The sequence below is a fragment of the Mycteria americana genome, chromosome 2 (assembly GCF_035582795.1).
Source record: "Mycteria americana isolate JAX WOST 10 ecotype Jacksonville Zoo and Gardens chromosome 2, USCA_MyAme_1.0, whole genome shotgun sequence".
Taxonomy (NCBI): domain Eukaryota; kingdom Metazoa; phylum Chordata; class Aves; order Ciconiiformes; family Ciconiidae; genus Mycteria; species Mycteria americana.
The window spans coordinates 133,812,933-133,830,824 of NC_134366.1; the positions used below are offsets into that span (position 1 = coordinate 133,812,933).

The window sequence follows — 17,892 nt, forward strand, 5'->3', positions numbered from 1 at the left end:
TGCAGCCTGAAAGAAGGCATATGTTACAGCACTCAAACAGTCGCTTCGCCAGCTTCTTCTGATCATTAAGTTTTGGGTCCCCTAAGTGAATCCATCCTTCTTCCCGCTGCCAGGCCAGTGCAACATTTAAGTAAACACACAGAAACACATACACACACATACACACATATCTACATACACACACTAAGCTGTTCATAGGAGGCCAAATTCATTCCTGCTAGAATTCCAGTTAAGTCACTGAAGTTACACCAGAGATTAATTTTGTTGAATGTTGAATAGACATTCAATTCCATTTTTAGAATAATAGCACATTTATTAAGGTCTTTGGCTGAAGTTTTAAAGTTACACTAATGTAAACAAGAACATTTTGTTTGTAATTTGCCACATCTATTACAGCTTTACTAGGACTCCAATTAGAAACTTAAGGTTCATTTAGTACACATACATCTGGTACTGATTTAAAATGACTTTCCTTTTTCATCTAAGGACAGAAAATGACCTAAGTAGCCTTTTTACCCAGTTTGAACCAGAGTTCCGTCTGAAAGCCAGAGACTCGACCGTTTAGCATGCTGAACCCTCTTTCCCGGGGGCTGTTTTTCTCCCCTTTGCAGTAAAAATGTGTGCAAAGGGCAAAGATGTACATAAATAAGCTATAAAAATGGGATGCACAGAAGTATAGTACTAACTAAGGAGAAAACAGTGTTTGTGATCGTAAGAGATGAACTAGAAAAGCCAATGAAAATATCCCTGTGCTATGGTTACAGCACTGAGGAGAACGTACCCCAACATACTACTGCTACAGCTGCTTTCCATTCACAGGTATATTAGTCTGAACAGTTTTAGAAAACATTTACAGTGAAAAATGAAGGAAAATGCACAGTCCCTGCTTCTGATCATGTGCAATTATTGTACCAATTCAGAATTTGAGAAGAAGCCATGACAAAGTCTACCATGACCACTAAAGTCCCTTTAATTTCTAGACTCCTCTGTGTAGATAGGTTTGGACAAACAAAACACGGACACACACCAGCGTTGTTTGCAAATGGCCCTTGTACGCTTAGAAATTAATGGGAACAGTTAGAGCATATGACCCAAAAATGCAAATGTCTTCATATGGTAAAATGAGAGTGGAAGTACACTGCTTTAACCTAATAAATGGCAATATTCTCATGGTAAGCGCAACAGAGTGCGATACATTTTAAGCATAGCTCCCCCCTAACTTCAGTAAGGCATCCACCATCATCTAGTTCATAATAAGGTTTCCTTTATTTCATTCAAATCCTATTTTCTCAAACAACATTTTCCTAGTTTCTTCACAGTTTGAAAAACATATGTGGTTCTTGCACAAACCCTTTCAAGCTACAGACTAACATGTCAGGTTATCAAAATTTTTTTGCAAAGGCTTGGACATACATATACTGCCCTTAGGTCATCACTGTACTGAGTTTCAATACCTTTATTTATTCTATGGTAAATCTTCAGGAATAAACGAGATGGATTCTATGCATTTCAGAAAAAGCTGGCTCAGGTCGTAGGAACAAAGAAGATTTCATTTTGGCATGAAAACATGAGGTTATTCTTCTTTCTCAATAGCTGCATTATGTTCTACTTTCTGATTCATTTATATTTACTATTTAAATAGTAAAAGGAGTTCCAATTCAGGAAACTTAATTTGGAAACATAATTCTATTTAAATTCCAGAATAAGCATTAGCTTCCAAAACATAAAAGCCAGAAGCTTTATGATAATTGAATCCTTTTCAGCAAGTATAATTCATCAATAAAGTATTCCTCTAATGATGTTATTGTTTCTTTATTTAACTATTTTTGAATTTCTGAAGCTTCTTCAATGCCAAATTCCAAATGCTACATTAATCATTTGTATTTTTAGAGTCCAATTTTCCTACTAGAGACATAGGTTTCATAACAGTTACTAATGCTCTGGATCTGAAAAATTAGGCCTTTAAAATACAGACTATCTAGTCAGTTAAGATGTCTTGTAATCATTACTTTGTACTATTAGATCCCTAATGGAATAAAGAATGAGTTTAAATTTATTCTAGAAAATAGGATTGCCAATTTTTTAAAATAGGGACTATCTTTTATTCTTTTTGTACAGTGCTAGATTAGAATGGGCCTGGGCCTGGAGTTTTAACAATGTGCTTAATAGATGATAATGAATAGGCAAAATGAGTCAAAGAGCAACAAAGATATGCTAACCCAAACTCTTGGAATAATTGGCTTAAAAATCTAGTTGCAGCCGTTTTTTCATGGATGTGTCATGTGGATTCCATAACACAACATTCTGCTGTGTTCCAACTGAAATTAAGGACAACAGAGATAAGGAAAATAAATTTTGTTCTGCTGTTCCAGTGTAGGACTTATTCAATTATTGCTTTCAACCATGAATAGGAAATCCAAGTTAAAGCTGGAAATTTTAGGGTTTTATGCACTTTTCTTAAACAGAATTCTATGGAAAGACTTCAATTTTCTGCTGGTACTACTAACATGACAAGTTCAAAGGAAATGTGCATTTTATAGTCTTTTAGGTTTATCTCCATTATATGGTCTTGGACTATTATTCATGAAGTCAAATTTTCTGCTTTGTAAGCGGAGCAAATATTATGGAAGGAAAAACTGCACCACTGCAAGAGCCACAAATTAAGGGTCATTATGAAAAATGGTGGAGAAAACCAAGCACAAGATCTTGCTTGGTGTCATCACTACAGAGATGTGAGATTAACTAGATTAACAAACTCTTGAGAAGTCCCGGTCTCTGCCTTTCACCATTTCAGGAAAATTTGGATCCACAATCGCACAGGCAAGCAAGATGGGTCCAAGATACAGATCTACTTGGAGCGCTCCTGAGGTATGTGTTTGTGCAGATTTCAACATGGGGAGTGATTCTGGGCAGATAAGCAGGACAAGGAGGAATGGCATCAAAACCTCTTGCTTGTGAGCTTAACTAAAAGCATAGTCAGTATTTTTTCTGAGTCAAAAGTGAACACTCACCATCACGGTCCCAAAAAGTAAGACTATGAGAGAACTGCTGTCTAAACAACCTGTCAGCTCAAGGACATCACCTTGGCCTTTGCTGGACATATTAAAAAAGGCAGAAAGAAGAGACAACACAACAAAATAACCCTGACGTGCCAGGCCAAGTGAATTCTCTGACCCCTGTGTTCAGAAAGCTACCTTTCCTCCAGCTAAACCTTCCAAATACTGACCTTATTCAATGGTGGATAATAGACAGAATAAGCTTTTTTTTTTAGTTAGTCAATGAGTACCAAATCTTGATTCTTATTACCCTGTTATCTTTAACAGGGATCTAGATGTACCTACACCATCCACTTATTAGGAAACAAAACCTTTTTTTTTCAAGTCCAAATGATTTTACCTACCAAAAAAACATAGCAATATTCTCCTTTTAATTCTTAACTTTATTAACTATAATTGTGTAATAATAATATGCTCAGTGTGAATGAAAGAGATGCAGTTTTGTCCCAGTACTTTTCCTCCCTCTGGGCTGACATCAACCCCCCGGCCTCCTGCAGCCAATATAACTCTCACTCAGCACATCCTTTTTCTCTACATCTGTTTCGTTCTTAAAGTTCCCATTTCTTTATCTACCCAATCCATTCTGTTGGCAGATAGTAAAAATGCAACCAATAACAACAGAAAAGCAATGGTATGCTACAGTGAGGACGAATGGTATTTGTCAACCGTCACCACCTTAAACTCATGAATGTGGTGAGCTTCACCCAGAGTTGCCCACTTTTACATAGGATCTGACTGACTTGGAAGGATTTCTGCAAAGGTTCAGATACAGCTCTGCTGACCTTGTTGCAGAACCAAGGCCTTTCCATGGAGGACGGACGTAACTATGGCATGTGATTTCTACAGCCTACATGTATGCTGTGCAAGAGGATACCCCAGAACACTGTCGACTTGCCAGGGTCCACCATAGGTCTCTTTGGGTCAACACATCTGTAATTCCTTTCATAAAAGCCAGATGGGTCGGGAGAAGGTGTGAGCCCAGCTCCCCTTCTGGCATCATGGAGCAGGGAACATCTGCAACTGGGAGCTCGGATATGTGTCAGGTCCCGCTGTACAGATATGGTTTTTGGCAGCAAAGTCCTCCTACACCACACTGTCATAGACAGGGCAATGCCATCATAAAATCTTAGGCACACCAATTTCAGCATAAAACAATCCTAAATATAATCCTAAAGCTTGTGTCACACCCCAAAACTAAAAAACTCTTTTAGTGGTTTCATACAGAAGAAATGAAACGATACTCTCCTTATCTTAGTCTCTTTAAATCATATTCCCAAGATGGCACATATTCCAGTTTCATCTCAGCAAACAAAAGAAGCTGCCTACAGTGCTTAGATGACCCTGATAACACTTCCCTGAAACAAAGCCTCTGAGCAACAGCACATTTTGTACCTGTTTTTGTTCTTCTCCTAAGCCGTCCCACATTGAAGCTACAATTTTAGAGACTTCACCAAAAGTAGCATTGGGGTTTTGGCCCTTGATGGCTGCTTGAGTGTCTCGAAAGAATAATGCATAGGCAGACACAGGCTTCTGTGGCTCATTTGGGTCCTTCTTCTTCTTCTTTTTGGGAGTTTTGGGTTTCTTTCCCATATCTGAAGCAGGTCTCTTCTCTCCACCATTGACCTGTAACACAAAGTTAGAAAAGCGCTATAAAAAAAGCCAATTTAATTCAGTCCATCCATCATTACAGTTTCTGTGATACAGAGAGATTTTGGATTTTGCATGCAAAAATGGAATTTTCGTTGCCATCTTTGATAATCCAAATGTTGACACTGTGTCACGTATAAAATTCATTATAAGTATTTCAGATTATGTAATTTTTCTTCTGCAAAGTGCTTTATATTTTGCTTTCATATAATTGTTATAATCTCTTTTATAGTTCATCTGGTCATCTTTTCACCTTTTCTAAGTTTTATTGCCAATGGCTATAACATGCATATAATGATTAAATTGAAATGAAATTAGTTTCCTTATATCCTGACCACCAGTTCAACCACATGAATCACCTGCAGACAGCAGGAACACTGTCATATCTACCTTTCCCTTATCCTCACCTTTTCCCAGAACTCCCCTAGTCTAGTGTTCAAATCAATTTCTACTGCAGCTTGTGGTACATCTTCCAGGGAATTTGAAGATAATTTGATTGTGAATAAAATGATTCAAGTTATAGACATTCCCCTGCACACCTTCTAATTAAAATCTGAAGAAACGAAGCCTTACCAGTACAGACAGTTTGGACCCCTTTAGAGGATCAGTTTTGATCCATCTGGATTTAGCTGCATAGTTTTTTCCTCTGCTCATGTAAAAGCAAATTCATGATGGTTTGAGAAAAGAGGTGAAAGAGGAATAGTATATGAAGAGAAGTGCATGTGCATTATTTGTGTACCACCTGAAAAAAAATGCATGAACATTTGTGCAAATTTGTTAAATGCAACTATGCTTTGCCACTAGCTCAGAGACGCCGATCACCAAAGCACCCTACTTTTTAAGGTGACTTACGAGCACAAAAAGGGACACTGTCCTGATTCTTCAACAGATTGGAGCTCCATGACAAAGCAGCTTCTCTTGATAGGATCACTTAATTCACTATACCTTGTAGCAATGATGTGTGATCTTACCAGAGGGTTCAAAGGCTTTTTTCTCTTGTTGGCATGGCCAGAGTACTGTGCGTTGTGTTTTGAAGTATGAGAAGATAAAGAACATAAAAGGTATGCTCTAGGCTAAGGATCTACTAGGTATGACTTCTATCACATCCTTGTATTATTATTTTTTAATAATGCATATCAAGTGACACTGGAGAACACAGGTGTTCAAATCAGCAGAACTGCATGAGGAAAATGGCTGGAAATTCTCATTTTTGAGCAAAAAATGTTTTTATTTTTCTATATACATCACTGTGTGGTGTCCAAGAAGGCCCAGGTGACTACAGTGAACAGCCTGGATCTCTGTGGTTTACTAAGCACTGCAATAAAGTGATGACCACAATTTGAAAATGAAGTTGCTTGTTTCCTGAGCATTATGTTACAACAGATGTATCTTTAAGACAAGGTTAATGGCCATGGAGCCTACTTGCAGCATTTTGGAAAATATGCAAAAACAGAAGCAGTGTGCTACCCATTATTAAGTTATCCAACTTTTAGTCTCTTGCTATTATTTCATTCTACAGGATGCACAAAACTACCAGCTAAATGGTAATTAGCTAGGACTTCCAAGTTAATTTGGCAATATCAGTCTAAACTCTTCAGACAGTTCTGTGCAAACTCCATGAGCAAGGAGGTTTGACAATAATTTGGTCTATAGTTTAAAGTTTAAACTATTATTTAAGTTTAAACTTAAATAAAGTTAAACTTAAATAAAGTTAAATAAAGTTAAACTATTATTAAAGTTTAAACTATTATTTGCTAAAGTTTTCCTCTTTTCAGAGTATTTTTGGACCAATGAGATTTAAAGTTCTTTGTATATTAGGATACCACATTACTTAAACTACCCTTAAACTAGGTGATATGCTGCAGAAAGTGTAAGAATTGTGTAAGAAGTCTTCTGGTAAGCTGTTCTGAGAATAGCTCTAAAATCTTATTCTCCAACCTGAATGATCAAGAGACTTCAAAAACCCACTGTTAAAAAGAGAGTACTCACAGGGGAAATTCTGTTTGTCTTATATGAAAATAACGAAATAAAAAGAATACCAGAATTCCAGTACTAATAACCTCGCAAATGGCTGAGATGATGGCCTACCTTATGCTCCCATCAGTCTATCAGCTTCATAGACTCCAGTTCTAACCACCAAAGCAGAGACAGATGGGAAATAAAATAAAAACCATATATATTCTGCTAGGCATAGACTTGTGCCTCAAAATCCCTGGAGGTGTAGTTAGCTCATGGTAATCCACCTCCTGTCATGGCTTATTGCTTAATTATGGTGATGTATTTAACTTATTTATCACAAGAAAGCAATAATCTTTCACTTTAAAAACGTGTACATTAACCATGTTGCACACATAATAGATCACAAGAATATCTAGTGTAGGATTTAAAACTATCAAGTAAGGCACATCGTTGATATCTAAATGTCCCTTGAGAAGCTGGAAAATGTCTATAAGCATATTTAAAATAAACTGCAATAGTACCAAAGCCTTTAATGGAGCTAGGAGAGCTGTTTTATGCACACTATCTTGCAGTAATCGCTGTAGTTTAAAATAGATTTTAATCAAGCACCATCTGCATAATAGGCTGAACAGACAACATAGAATTCTACTTATAACTCTTATCATATAAAGTAAATATTGTAAAACCTCTACCACATAAAGAGAATATGCTGCAGCAGTTCTTCAGTAATCGTGTTTCTGTTAGTTAATTCTTGCTACTTGCAGTCCTCTCACTATCTTCCCTCTAAAATACATTATTTGAAATTCTCTTATAAGTGATATTCAAATGAGCATGGAAGAAAACCGTGTTATCCATCTATGAAGAAATACATATTTGCAAACCAGTAATGCTTCCAGCAGCTCACAATTATGCTTGGCAATAACCGAATACATGTTTAACGATCCAACAGTATGAATTATGGCAAGAATTACATAAATGTAATATTCCAATGTTGAGGTGGTCGGAATAAAGCGTGTGGTAAGTGGCCATTTTGTTTAGAATGTTTTTATAGTTACTTGTAACTATTGATTTTTAAGTTCTCCCTTTTTTCTTCTTCTAACCATAGTCCCACATATTAGATTTAGAAGAATTAAGGAGACTTAGGGATGTACACCACTTGCAGAAACAATATCCTTGGTCTGAGACTACATTTCATATTTCCATGGACCTTGCAGCTTTCTGACTCTATATACATAGCCTTATAATTATGCTACTGTTGTCACTGATCTTATGGTCAAGCAACCTCATTTATCTTGCTTTTAGAGCGAGAGTGTGTAGGGCAACTGAGCCGTCTATAATGCAGCTCCTTTCCCTTTTTTGTGCAAGGGAATATATGACGTTTAAAGTCCAAGAGGCCTATATGAAAGAGCCTTTATGAGAATGAGTATTGACAAAAATTCAGCAGCTGCTGGCATTAGTTCTGTGTAGGTTGGATACGGCTTACACCAATTTGAATATTTACCATAGAATGAACATCCAAGAAGCTCAGTACACGAACGATGACATCAGTTTGTTAAGTTTCCTTATTGCTGGCATTTGGAATATGTACGTTAAGCTGAAATGGTCATTTCCTCCATGCATGGAAATCAGTGGTTCACTAGGGACACAATTATATTTCGAGTCCAAATGTATATAATGAACGCATTCATTCATACCTTCTGTCATCCTCTTTCTATAAATTCATGCAAACATGAACAGGACACTGAGATTTCTGTATTTTTTTCTCTCGATAGAACTAGGTATAGTTGTTAGGTATTTCTCTACCAAATCTGCTATGAAAAGGACCAGTGGCTTTTCTTTCAAATGTAAGGCTGGGTGTTCACCTGATATAAACTAAGGGAGGTCATCTGGCACTGAGGTGATTTTCCATTTGAAAACGTACTTTGTCTTTTTAATCAATGTTGGTACATAGGCAAACATCTTCTCCTGCTGGTTAAATAGGGAGGACGTCACTGTTGCTATTAACGATACTGTGAATTCAGTTGTTTTTTACACAGTCCTCATAGCAGGAACATCTTACTGACTTCATGAAGCTGCGCAAATGTGGTGAGCTCCAGCAGCTACTACATGACTGCAACGTGCACTTCTACTGAAGGACTGAATAATGAGCTCTGGCCCTGATCTATTAAGTAATATCACACACCTACATGAGAGTTTATAAAACAAAGAGAAAACTCCAAATTTAGCAAAGTTATATTCAGTTAAAAGAGGTTCTCACAAGAGACAGAAGGACCGCTCTGTCTCTTGCTGTCACTGTCTAGTGCCTTCTTACATGGGGAGGAGGATCTTCGGAGTGAGAAGAAGCCTCCAAAGCAGCTCTGAGAAAATTTAATACTGTTGTGGCTGGGGAAAAGGATCTCCACAGAAAGCTGGTTTAGTCTAAGTATCCATATCCATTCATCAGCAGCTTCCAGAAGAGCAGCATGAGAGAAAGATACACAGCAGAGGGGTTTAAATCATCAACTACAATACACTAGCTTCTTACGCTGATTATTCAAACCCTCTTGTCTTTTATGGAGGGAACTACAGCAGAGCCATTGCATTGGATCAGGCGTGCCAGCCCACTGCCTGTCTCCAATGGCGGCCGACTTCAGGCATTTTCAGGAAGACCTAAGAAATCCCACAGAAGACAGGTATGGCATCATCTGCCCCCATTAAGCTTGCATTTTGATCCCTACTAGTTGGAGACTAATTTAAGCCCTCTATCATTATTAACCAAGTTTAATATTCTTTAAAACACTTCTTTTAGCAGAGAAATTATAATTATCAAAGAATTTTAAGGCAACAAATCAACTTCAGCATACTGAAGTATTTTTCTTAGGTTTGTGTTGTGTATTGTGCCTTTTCTCATCTTTTTCTGCTTAGACTGAGCATGAAAGAATTTTAAAGAGTCTTCCAAAATAACATGGCTTGTTAAAAAGTTGAACACTGTACAAACGGGTTTCCACAAAGAAAGGACTAAGTTTTACTTGGTCTGCAGTGCTTAGTATTTCTTTATGGAAAACATTAGCTTCAGATGAGTACTGTCTGCATGAAGCCACAACCCTACACTTTTGCTAGCATGAAGTATTGCAGTGAAAAGGTACGTGGAAAATATGGGTTAAATAACTGAAATATCTGATAGAAGCAGAAAGGATATCTTAATCATTTGAGTGGATGTTTTCTCCAGAAGTTTAGAGCATCTTGCACACTCCCACCAATATATGTAAAAACATTAGCAAAGCAACAGGAGTAGCAAATAAATTATTCTGAAAAAGTAAAGGCTGCCTGGAATTATTTTTACATAGCTGTATTCTAAAGTCTCCCTCAGTAAGGAAGTGCTCATTTAAAATGTATGAATTATTCAGTAATTTTTAAAACCTAAAGTTTGTGAAATGAGGGGAAAGTCCTGAAATAAAACTTTTGAATCAGATTTTATTCAAAATGTAGTAAAACATATGTCTCCAATTACATGATTATTTTATAGCTTGAGGCATGAAAACCAATATAATTTGAAAACAAATCAGACTTACATTTCTTGACTGGATAATACCGCCTCAGTGACTCACAATATGTTTTCTTCACGTTCCTTGCAAGTCTGCGACTTTTCCCCAGAAGATATGGCCATGGTACAACATCTTCACTGCACTACGGGACTGCTGTAACAGGACTGCTATTTTGTAGTGACCATAAAATAGAGCTAAAGAGGTTCTCAATTTCAATATGCTCTATTCCTGGTTTATGGGATGACTTTGTGCTAAGTTCCAATCTTTTTGTGTCTCACAAAAAGACTGCAAAATTAAGATAATATACTTGTGTATTTTGGGGGAATTTTTCAGGATTTGCAGAGGTTTGGGAGGTTTTTGCATCCAAAACCTGCTATATAAACTGACATTTATCTTTTAAATAAATGTCTTGTTTATTATTTAAATTACTATTATTTCTTCATGCCTGTACTGACACTAAAATGAAGCTTAAATATGTCATGCTGAAGTGTCAGCACCTCCCAGATATAAATGCATAAGGGGTCTTCAAGATTTTCAAGGTAAGATTTTTAAAGTTTGTAGAGGATCTTTCTGTTCTGGTTGCTATGATGTTCTGTTTACTCATCCTGTGACCAAGTAGCAAAGACTAGCATATTGTACAGACTGTTCATACTTTTTATAGCAGTAACTTGATCTTTAACTGGGAACAAACATCCCTTCTATGTGAGAAGTGAGAAAACTCAACCTTTATATTAAAGTCCTAAAGGAATGGCTATCCTTTTAGTGTTGTACAGGATTCCAGTTTGCTCTCACGAAGAGGAATGATGTCATTTACTCAAGCTGCCTGAAGAATTGACTGGAAACTGTAAGTTCTGTATTCATAACCCTTTATTCACTTCAGTCAACCACCAAAAACGTATAAAGTATCACCTTAATAACTGTGGCCATACGATTCATTTAGCAGGTCCTAAAAATATCCACCATTTACATAGTAATCCTAGCATCTAAGCCTACCTTAGAGCTATCTTCTCCTTCATCTTCATGGACTGAACTGGATGGTGAAGGAGTTGCAGATTTGCTTCCAGGTGGAGAGGGCGAGTTGTGAGGAACATTGTTTCCACCCATATTCAAACCAAGCTGTGCACTGAGCTGGGACTGGTTAATAGTAGTCAGCTGCCCATGCTGCATCATTCCTGGCTGCCTAATATCTGCAGGTTGAACCCTTGGCCTCATGGTTGCCATCTGAGGATGGGAACTATATTGGGCTCCTTCTGTATTCCGTAAATCTTGCATCTACAAGAGGAAAAAAACTGTAGTAAGTATATCACTAATAAAGTGTTCTGTTCCTTTAGACCTCTGTTGGCCTGATTGGCTATATAAGGCTTAAAAGAAATGGCAAATACTTAAATAAACATGTAAATACTGGAAATAAACAGAGTAAGGATATGATTGACATTTGCATAACACTGACTGTTATAAACTACTCGGGCTCTAGCCTCAGCCCGTGGGAATAGCAAAAAGCAATGAAAGCTTGTTTCTTTATAGGGGGAACAAAAGGGCACTGCTTTCTGTAACTGCATGTAGAGTATTTCAGAAATGCTAACAAACAGGGACAGGTTTGCACTCTGAAGTTTAGAACCAGATCAGAACATGAATATCCTCAAAATTCAAGACAATTTCCAGATCCTATTTTTCCTCTTAGGATTTTTGTGTGCGTGAGCTGTGAATTTGGGAACTGCAGTTTTCAGAGTTTGAATATCTAGTATTAGGTCCAAATCTATTTTTCCTGTTGCTGCCCAATGAGATAATGGAATTTTCAGGATTCAGATGACTGACAAGAAGGATGCATTGATAGACTGATTAAATGATTTCTGAGTTGATTTGCTGCTAAGACATATATGAATGGAAAGCTCGGAAGTCGCGGGATTGACAAACGCATCTATTGTGCTATGTGGGTCACCGCTTCTTAGCATTAACGAGACATACTATTTTAATGCAAGCAACAAATTCAGTCTCTGCAAGGATAAGAATTAAAAGCACTGGAGGATGAAACTCCTTTCTTGTCCAGAGGTCAAATGTACTATACACACATGCTACGGCAGATTGCCTGTAACGTCTTTTCAGTATACTCATACAGAAACATGACAAATAGCAAAGAGTATCAGGGAGAAGCTCAGATTTAAGCTAAGGTGTTCTGTGGGTGATTTAAAATGGAAGTGTCAATTCAGAGCTGAAATGAAATAGATATAGTTGTCTTTCCGTGCATCAGACAAACATGCCATACGTATTGAATGGAATCTGACAGGAACTACCATTGTGTAAGCTCCATTACGATAAGGACATGTGTTAATGGTTCAATATATTAACATAACCACATTTATTCTACTGACAGTCTTTGTTAGACATGTCATCTGAATTGTCTAAAGATCACTCAGTTTTTTGGTTTTTTTTTAAAACTTTTGATAGCTCATGACTTCTATAACCTGTCTCTCTCTCACACACATACTCCTATATATCACAGCAAATTGTAAGATACCTTTCAACCAGTAAGGGACAGAAAAATAAAAGATAAACCTGTAACTTCACCTTTTCTCTTATTATTGATAGTGTAAAGATTTATCAATTTTAGGGAGATATTTTATGAGCTTGGGGATTGATTTTTGTAAAGCTGACTGGTTGGCAGTAAATCAAACTAATAATACCATTAGTTATGGCATACTTACCACTTTACATGCGCATGTGTCTCTGAAAAGTATTTGAAATGGCTTCTGACAACATGACATCACAATTATACCTGTATTTATATTGCTTTAGAAATTAATAGCTTTTGGTAAAAAAGGGTTATCGATACAAACATGTTCAAGTTCATTTAATGACTACTAAAGCACTGGAGGAGAGGAGCAGAGACAGCGCAGTGTATGAAATCAACTGAAGGCTGAAATTTGAATCCTGGCAGACATTTATATTTTTAAAGATTGCTACTGAGTTCTTGTTCCCTTCCCTCCAGTATCGGCTCCCCTCCTCGCTGAACATATTAGCCTTGAAAGCTATCATTATCTCTGCCCCTAGCAGACAACCCGTATCAAAACAGTTGTGCCCGTGACGCTGTAACTGCTGCTCAGCTGTTTTGCTCCGGATCCAGCTGTTGGGCTGGGCAGCACTTGGGGAACGGGGAGCGGGAGCATGGGCTGCCCTGGGCCCCCTCGGCCAGCGCGAGGCAAGTGGGCAGGGGATGGAAACCCACCCAGTCCCTCGCGTGCTGGGGAGAGGGAGGCAAAACCCTCCCCTTCACCTCGTCTGCAGTGCTCGACCCTCAGTGCGGGTGTGTGCCCCACGCTGCCCCGCTTGCAAACGCCTTGGGTTTTTGTGGGGCAGCACCTCGTGGTGCTGGATCAGGGCTGGGAATAAACCCCCTCATGAAAGGCTGGAAAAGCAAGACCGCTTTTTAATAAGAATAGGCATCCTAATGATTTTATGAACTCTAGAAAGGAAAAAAGCACTATCTGAAACTCCTAACAACTCTTATTTTGAATGAACTTGCAAAGTATCTACTGCTGAAAGCAGGGCAAAGGTTGTAATTTTAATTACTTTTCCCCAAGTAAAATGTAATACAATTGCTATTATTCAAATGCTCTCTCTTTTATTAAAAACTCTTCATATGAGCTTCAAATATTATCAGATAGATACTGCAGAACATTCTGTGTTTGTCATCTTTAAACAACATACATTTTTAAACAGTCTGTGATTCACTTTTAGCTCCGGTGCTGAACATACACTGTGTTTTCAGATAACATGACACCAACTGGATGGTACTGGATGTATCCCCATACAAAACACATGTGTGTATATATATATGTTTGCAAGAGAGCCCTTCACTAGTGAAATCCTGAGGACTGCAAATGAGGTGGTGCAGTAGAAAAAAAAACCCAGTATTTTTCTTTTCACATGAATTCAGCTTGTCTTCTGAATTTTTAAATCAGATGAATACCAGGCTACCTTCACAAAACCAGGTGTAAGCAGCAAGTAAGTTTGTTTAACAGTACATGTTCCCTTTTAGATGCTAAGCCAGAAACCCTACCTGAGGGACCTGCCTGCAGAGAACATGCCAGTGTTAGTAAGTCCATTGCACAGAGCTGTGGCCCTCAACAAGGAGGATCCACATCTGCAGATGAGGTTTCTGGCTCACCTCTCTGCCATGCACCGCAGAGCCTGCCTTCCCCCATCCTGCCCCTTCCTAGTGAAAAAGTGGGATTGTCTAAGAAAATGAAAACTGCTCATTCCTTGCATAAGAATGGGCAGCTAACCACATAACTATGAAAAGCTATGAGATTACACCGTGGAAAACACGTGATGATGAACCTTGAGGTTCCTAAAGGATCAACAAACGAAGAACTGTCCCATCTTCCCTGTTGTGTTCAAGAACAGTCCCACCCGTGAAAACCACACACTTGGGTCACTGCTGTGGCGTGACACTATGCCCTTGTTTCAAATGCCGTGATGACCTCGTCTCTGCAGGAACAGTGGCACTAATCAGACACGCGCTCTTTACATGCAGAGTTTGACCAATTTCTTGTAAACTACTTCAAAATCAGAAGCCTCCTATTCCTTGTTCCTCCAGATGAAGTTTTACAAAACCCACCAATGTGTAGCTGTGCTGGAGCCATATTCAGTATGCAGAAGCAATATTGCGAACACACTCCTGCCGAATGCAAAGCTGAATACAAATCCTGCTGGGTGGCAGCACGCCAAATGGAAGAACAAAGTTAAAGAGTTTGAGTGTTACAGAGGATAAGGACAGTCTTAAACTGACGCCTTCAGTGGTCTCTCTGATGAGGTAATAGTGATAATATCTGGCACTTTAATATCATTCTCCATCTGTCAGTTCCAGGATGTTTCACAACTTGTGTTACATTCAGCTTTAGAACATGCCTGGTTTTATTTTGGTTTTACTAACGGGGAAGCTATGATACATTTCTTTTCATGGCTATTTTTTTTTTTCTGTTTGCATTTCACTTATAAGCAGAAACTGAGCATCCACCCATATAAGTGTTTGACTGCGAGTTAAAAGACATAGTAAAAGCCGTGTGTACTGATAACCCTTATCGGCACATGTTTAGTGCAAAAACGGAACAGGGCTGCCTGGCTGAAAACAAGCTCCTAAGGCCCTGCTCAAAGCTTCTAAGGTACTAAGAATAAAGCTAAAGTGCTTTAAACATCAGACCATCGTTCTCCCCATCAGCTTAAAGCAAAAACAAAGCAAAGCATGCAATGCAGACTACAGTGATATCATCCCTGCACAGAAACATCTTACTGCAGGACAATGTGAGTACAGTAGCCTAATCACAGAATCACCGAAAATAGTGCTAGAAGGGTCCTCAAAAGGTTATTTAGTCCAACACTTTATCTCACAGCAGGATTAGCTAAACCTAAATCATTTCTGACAGATGTTTGTCTAACCTCTTCATAACCTCCCTAGGCAATTCTTGTGCTTAACTATCCTTACAGTGGAAAGGGCTTTTTTCCGTAATGTCTCACCTAAATCTCTTTTGTTGTAATTTAAACCCACTACTTTTTGCTCTGCTCCCAGTGGACATGAGGAATGTTTTTCTCCTTCTTTACAGAAAAGTTGTACACACTAGAAGGCTATTATGAATTTCCTTTCAGTTTTTTCTTCTTTAGACTAAACAACTAAACCTGAAGATTGAAAGACTTTTTTCATATGCTGTGTTTTCTACACCTCTGATCATTCTTCCTGCTGTCCTCTGGACTATGTCCAATAACATTCATCTTTCTTGAAATATTGTGCCCCAAAGTCCACAAAATATGGATATTCTTATCTGACACAGCATTCAGATAGAATCCTTCATCTCTCACAGGATATAGCATATAGCATTAAAAAATCCCTAATTTTCCATCTTTTTGATATAAGCTGGTTAACCCATGCAAGATGCAGAAAGAGTCATATTGCAGGACTCTTAACTAACATCCCAGAAGGTGGCTTTAGGAAGCAAATAATTTTTTTCTAAGCATTAGGCAGGCAGTTACAAAAGGAATGTGCTGTTAGCAAAATAATTCCCACATTATTTTTCTTGTTATAATTAAGAACTGTGAAGCACATCCCTCTGAAAAGCCACAGAAGTCCAAATTGTCCCTCCCTATTTAAATTCATTTATAATAAATGTTATCATTAAATGAAGAAAGACAGGTTGCCTTAACAGATTGAAGTAAATACAACAGGTCTAAGTATTTGCAAGAAACACTAGGGATTATACACTGGAGATGAAAACATTAAAACATAACAAATACACAGGTCTTACTCACTGAAGCAAGTGGAGATCACATACTTCACTACCCCAGGCAAATTCATATCAAGGCACAGCAGGCATTATTTCTATTACCACCATCAGGTCTTACAATGATTTTTGCTTAGTCTCTTCTACTAGCTGAGAGCTCTTATGAACTTTTCTGATGGACACTGTGGAAGTGGTTGACAGTTCTTTGCTTCTTGTCTAAGTGGTTAAGGTAAATCAGAGATTAACGTTATTTCATACTATAAGAAGCTATATTTCCATCAATTAATTTAAGAAAAAATTTGGGAGAAAACCCCAGGGGATCTTAAGTGTTATCTATGAAGATACCCACAGTGTGCTTCCTTCTTCACTGGCGTCACCCATCTGAGTCACCATGCAGACATCACAGACATTCTTTGGTAGGCAGAAGGGGTTTCTGTTATTAGTCATATTCTCATTTATATTCCCAGGACAACTTGTGCCACTACCTGTGCCATATTAAACCTGAATGTTTGTCTGTTCCCAAATAATGCTATATTAAAATGCAGCACTAGCCCCAGTTGTGCCAACCTCGTGAAAAGCCATGAGATTTGCTTAGAAGTTTTACTGTTTTTATTTCAGGTGTTTTAATTGTCTTCTACCATAAGCCAATGCACATCTGCACGATGGTTTCCAGTGACACAGAGATGCTCATTAAGAAAGAGAGAAAAACCATTGAATTCCTACATAATCACTTGACTCTCTAAGTCAAAAGAGAAGAAAAAAATAACATTAAGTTGCCAGACAGGTCACAAACCTTGTGAGAGCTGGCACACAGAGAAGGAATTGTGTTTGGGAGACCATACCCACCATTTATGATCAAAACAAGCAATTGCAAAACCAAAAAAACTCATAAATTTTTTTAATGATCCAAAATGCAAACAATATTCATCATACAATCAGAGCTAAGTTTAAACTTAAAAGAGTGTCTAAAAATACAGAAATGTCCATTTTAGACACCTTTCACTCCGTTCATACTGATAATCAAGCAGTAGTACCTCGCAGTTATTCAATGGTGGTTAGGATCCTAGCTTAATAGCAACTGAATCAAAAGCAAACCATGCAGTTTCATGTGTTGTTTTCCATCATGGTGATGCTATTCAGTGAGATGACTTAAAACTTGAGATAACTTGAACATCTGTATTTGTACACCAGGAAAAAACCAAAAAGTGACCCCAATATTTAGAAGTCTGAAATCTGACAAGAAGTTAGGATTCGCTGATTAGAGTGGAGAAAACTGGTAACTGGTATGTATGTCCTGTCATGAACGAAGGCTGATCAAACCCAAAGATCCCCTATCAGATCTTTGTTTCCGTTCAGCTAAACTAGAAATTGTATCTGCAACCAAGTCTTCTTTTAGCACCTATATAAGAGAATGAGTGCTAAAGAAAGATTTGT

The 17,892-nt window shown here is 37.9% G+C and overlaps 1 protein-coding gene across 1 annotated transcript in view; it reads right to left on the bottom strand.

Annotated features, from left to right (window-relative positions):
- Positions 1-17,892, bottom strand: part of TOX (thymocyte selection associated high mobility group box) — a 226,107-nt gene that overhangs the window by 33,848 nt on the left and 174,367 nt on the right. Inside the window, exons 4-5 of the mRNA XM_075495718.1 lie at positions 11,180-11,458; positions 4,449-4,679 (exon numbers count right to left, since the gene is read on the bottom strand). Coding sequence (XP_075351833.1) covers positions 4,449-4,679; positions 11,180-11,458 — 510 coding nt within the window. The remainder of the gene's footprint in view (positions 1-4,448; positions 4,680-11,179; positions 11,459-17,892) is intronic.